The sequence below is a fragment of the Panicum virgatum genome, chromosome 2K, assembly GCF_016808335.1.
Source record: "Panicum virgatum strain AP13 chromosome 2K, P.virgatum_v5, whole genome shotgun sequence".
In the NCBI taxonomy this organism is placed as follows: Eukaryota; Viridiplantae; Streptophyta; class Magnoliopsida; order Poales; family Poaceae; genus Panicum; species Panicum virgatum.
This window is the reverse complement of record NC_053137.1, coordinates 56266390-56271495: the sequence shown is the minus strand read 5'-3', so window position 1 is coordinate 56271495 and position 5106 is coordinate 56266390. Positions and strand designations below refer to the sequence as shown.

General features: G+C 57.7%; 1 protein-coding gene across 1 annotated transcript; it reads right to left on the bottom strand.

Annotated features, from left to right (window-relative positions):
• Positions 1–552: 552 nt before the first annotated feature.
• LOC120687936 (xyloglucan endotransglucosylase/hydrolase protein 31-like) lies at positions 553–2868 on the bottom strand. The gene is made up of 3 exons (XM_039970032.1): positions 2347–2868; positions 1740–1840; positions 553–1652 (listed from the first exon to the last, which is right to left on the bottom strand). Exons 1-3 carry the CDS (start codon positions 2615–2617, stop codon positions 1077–1079), a joined length of 948 nt encoding a protein of 315 aa, XP_039825966.1. The 5' UTR covers positions 2618–2868; the 3' UTR covers positions 553–1076.
• Between the last annotated feature and the right edge of the window lie 2238 nt (positions 2869–5106).

Genomic DNA, 5106 nt, shown 5'->3' with positions numbered 1-5106 from the left:
TTTTCTAAAAATAATTTTTTGGTTTGAATCTAACTTTTATTTCACTTCCCCCACCCGTACTACTCCCTCTTTCCCACATTCTCGAAAAAAAATTATGCGCTCTGAAAGAGAATTGTGCCCACGGCCCAACAAGGAAAGGACCTGCGCAGTGAAAAGGGAAGGAAAATCAACGTGGGCGGCATTTGCTACGGAAGATCTAAAAAGAGAAAGGGAATTAACAGGAATTCCAAAATGGAATATAATAGGTTATCCGATCGTTTACTAGTTGCTCTGCTGGGGCGCGCGCACGAATTAGCTAGGCCCCATTCATGCCGGTCCTACAGGCTTCCCACTGGCCTGCGGAGGTGCCCTGCAGCTAGTGGCATGGCTTGTCCGCACACGCAGCTTTTCTTCTGGTCCACCTCTACATCTGGAGTTGGTTTTGCAAGTTGCAAGCATATAAAAAAATTGTATCATATGTACTCCGTATAGTGCAGATTGCAGTCCATACAGTGAGTTTGAAAACCATGCAACTCCAGCAGCATTATATATATCTCCTCGCCGACACGAGACATGTATACATATTAAATATATATATATGGTATAACCAGTTCCGTATTACAGTGGGCATGCATGATGCCATGAATCATGCAAGCTTGCCCCTTTGGGGCGGCACGCATGTGAGACTGACCAAATGGAAAAAAGGCAGCGGAACAAGCGAACGGCAGACGGCGACGACACCCCCTTTTGTTGGCAAAATGCGCCAACGACCAACCGCCTCAACCACCCCGCCCGGCTCGCCTCACTAGCTAGCAGCTGAGCGGCGGTGGTGGTAGGGCAGCCACGGGAGATCGAGATCGATCGATCCGGTCGGCCTCACTAGCCTTCCGTTCACGGGAGATCGATCGATGCAAGGAAAAAAAAAACAAACAACCAAATACTAGCAAACATCCAAGGCAGGCAAGGAAACAAACAGCGCCAAGAAAGAGATCGTCGGACTCGGAGCACGCGCGCGCCAACCGCCAGATCTCGCCGATCATCATCCCACCAGGAGCGCAACCGGCCAAGATCTACCGGCGGCCATGGCCGGCGGCGGACTAGCACTCTGGCGTGAGCGAGTGGTCCCTGCGGAAGTCGTTGCAGTAGTAGTAGACCATGTGGCCCTGCTGCGCCCAGCGCATGGCGGCGTACTGCTGCGGCGTGAGGCCGGCGCCGCGGGGCGAGGCCGGGACGGGGCGGCAGGAGGCCGGCGCGGCGGCGGAGCAGCCGGCGAGGACGAAGCGGTCGAGGCGCGCGACGAAGGGCTGGTAGCGGTAGTCGGCGCGGTGGCGGCCGTCGTCGGTGGCCCAGTCGGAGGCGTCCCAGATGGAGCCGTACACCCACATGGGGCGGTCCGGGAAGGTGAGCTCGGTGCGGCGCTCGTAGCGGCGGACGGGCACGTCGTCGACGAAGAAGGTGATGGCGTCGGGGTTCCAGAGGATGGCGTAGGTGTGGAACCCCGCCGTGGGGTCGAACCAGAGGTGGAACCGCATCTCCCGCCCCACGATGCGCCCGTCGCCGCTGCCCCGGACGTACACGTTGGTCTGCAGCGTGTAGGGCTCCCCCGGGATGGTGCCCAGGAACTCCATGTCGATCTCGTCGTGGAACCCAGGGTGCGCCTCGTTGTTCGACAGCTGCACAGGGTTTCGGATCGATTCTGTCAGCCAGGTTCATGATCAAAAGCAAGTTTCAGTAAGCGAGCGAGCGCGCGAGCAGCTTACGTAGAAGGCGGTGTTGGTGCCGGCGGTGTAGCCGGCGGGGAGCTTGATGCGGGTGGAGAAGTAGCCGTTCCGGTAGGCGTGCTTCGACTTGAAACTACTCCCTGCATCATCATTATCATCATCGTTATTTATCATCATTATCTTATAAAATTACTCACTTTTGCAAAGACTTATTATCTGAATGATAAAAATTAGTACCGTACTTATTCTCATAGATTAAGATCTGGATATCGTTTACTATCATTGCAGGATCCAACGTGAGGTATCAGTCAGAGCTAGTGCAGACACTTGAAAAGGACAAGCAATGCATGTGCCCCTCCCTAATCGGCTACTAGTACTAGTGTCACACACACACTCACACTGGCAGCAGCAGCAGCAGCAGCAGCGATGTCGCTGTGGGCTGTGGCTGTCAGCATCGAGACACCAACAAGGTCTGAACACGTCAACGGGCCACACACCACATGCAAGATGCAAGGGGCTGGGCCATGGCCACAGTTGACAGTACGTACGGCTGCACTAACTCGAGAGCACGCACTGGTGGCAAAACAAAAAAACAAGAATTCTTTTTGGTAGAAATATATATATATATATAGAAAAATAAACGCACCGCAGGTCTTGTCCAGCCAGATGGTGAGGGCGGAGTGGTCGCCGGAGAGCGTCTGGTGCTGCGGGCCCCACTTGTTGGTGTACCCGCGGTTGAACGGGATGGGCCGGAACCGCGAGCTCGGGTAGTACCCCGGGGACGGCTGCGCGCCGGCGCCGGGGAAGGCCGCCATCGCCATGGCCGCCGCCAGCAGCAATGCCGGCACGACGGCGGCGGCGCCGCGCCGTGGCACGCTGCTGCTGCTAAGAGGAGGAGGAGGAGGAGGCGCAGCCATTGGTAGCTACTAGCTAGCTTCAGCTCCCTCTGAGCTTTGGATTGCGTAGCTAGTTAGCGGCTGCCGGGAGAGCGAAGCGAGGGAAGAGGCCGGCGCACCCGGGCAAGCTACACGCTGCTGCGACTGCGAGAGTGTGTCGTGTCGTCCACCATTCGAGCTTATATAGAACGGATGGGAGAGAGATCTCGCAGGTAGAGAGAGACGGGGAGAGAGGTGGGGCCCGCTCACAAGGCGGAGTTGGCAAGTGCGGTAGGAGCGAGTAAATGAGGGAGGGCCACCAGGGGGGTTGATGGAAGTTAAGACGGAGGGGGGGGGGGGGGGGGGGGACGAGAGGAGAGGAGAGGGAGCAGCGGAGGCCGGTGCGGCGCCTGGCGGCAGGTCTCAGCTGACCTCGCCCGGCCCAGCCGGCTGCCGGTGCGGCGCCTGGCCCGGGCTCGGCAAAGCGCCAACCTGCCGCGACGTCGACACCGCCCCGTAGCAGTAGAGGGCAAAGCTGATCCTCGCGTAGCCTGTTGCACAGTTGCTCTACCGGCCGGGCTAGGAGTAGGGAGTAGGGCTACCATGCGTAGCAGCTCTCGCTTTGCGTGGTTGCCTTGCTCCAGCCTCCAACCAACTGCTCAACCAACCGACACTGTTGGGGGCGAGGGAGATGAGATGCGCGGCGTGATCTTTGCTAAATCTGGCGCCGGAAGCTTCCCCCGTTCCAGATCGGCCGCACTGTTCGCGGCTGGAGCCCGTGCTCTCTCGCCCCCCCCCCCCTGTTGAACAGTGCACTTCCAAATCCCATTCATCCCAGCACGATGATCCGGTGACGTCTTGGCCGGCCCAACGAGGAAAGGTGGTGATAACACATCTCTGCGTGCTGCTTGCAGCGAAACTTTTTACCCCCCGTCGGAGCGACGACCGACCGACCGGCCCAATAATTGGGGAGCAGACAGCGGATGCCCCGGCTGATGGGGCTCGTGCATGCGCGCGGCCGGTAATTTCTGTTCTGTGCGTTCCCCGGGCGGCGGCCATGATTGACAGTGTCGGTCGGCATCGCCGCTCGAAATCGGAGTCCGGGGCCGTACGCTGGCTGATCCGGGGTGCGGAATGTCTCCGCGAAGCACATGCGCGCCATGTTATGCGGATGTCCGCGTCGCTAATCCCGCTCGCTCCATCTCGCCACCCAGCTCCTCCCTTTTCCCATGCACACCGCTCACGCACGCACAATTCAGTTGCAGATCCACATCATGTTAGGCCATTAATTACTAGCGGCCATCTTCGTATTTGGGGGTACCCTATCACACGTAGTACACGCCATGCCGCCTGCCGCGTCATCGTGTGGTGGCCGACGAAGACGACGGCGACGACGCTTCCGATTGAAGCTACATCCACGGCGTTTTGGGAGCGTACGGGGCAGCAGGGCAACTCCACAGTGTATGCTGGCTAGCTAGCTACCCGACGTAGGTGCACTTGAGGATACCATATGTTTATTCGGCACGTACGGGGGCGGGACATCCCACATGCCCGCTGCGTGCACGCGAGGCCTAAACCTAACCTAAACCTGTTGGGAGCAGCCACACGCGTCTCGCCAACCACGACACTGTGCTTAGTGCTTACAAGCAGTAAGTAGATACGAACTATGCGTGCCCATGCATGAAAAAAGATTTCATAATACTCCTGCTCGCGTCTGCTAGCGTACACGCGTACATGTGTGTGTGTGTGTGTGTATATATATATATATATGCATGTGTGTATATTTATATATATGCATGTCCGGTCAAAAAGGGTGTGGTCGATCGATCGGCATGACAATTAAATGAACAGGGTGCTGGTGTGTATGGAGCGGATGAGGCCAAGCGCGCCATTCCCGCCAACCCAATCAGTTAGGGCCTGATTGGTTTCCCGCATCACCCTCCAACCAGGCCCGTCGGATGCAACAACGGTCTGTTTGGAAGCCTTCATGATCTACCTGGCCTGGCTCCCGTGATGCAAAAGCTGGCCTGCAGCCTGGCTCCGGGGATACGAGAAAATCGGTCGTATCCGGTGAGCCTGGCTCGCGCGGTGCCTGGGAAGCGCACTAGCGAGCATGCGCAGCGGAAAATGCTCTTCCATCCGGGCAACCAATCACCAGCTGTGCAGCGCCTGATTCGCCAGAAACATCAACCAAACTAGACGCCACTGCATCTGGGTAGCCTGGCCACCGCGGGCCTGGTTGAATGAGAGGAGCCAGGCTCCGAAGCGAAGCGAACCAATCAGGCCCTTAGCAATCCCGGCCAAGGCTTCACCGGCGCCGTCGGCGGACATACGGCACAGCTTTCCGCTATCCAACCAATGGACGGCCGCGGCGGGGCCTCGTCGTCGGGAGCCCCTACTGGAACGTTAATCATCTGCTGCTTACTGTAATAAGTAGTGCTAGTATTAAGGGCGTCCCCAACAGTCCTAGCTGGTTGCTAGCTAGGAGATGTCCATATCATGAATAAAATAGGTAGCAGTCTAAAGAAGCT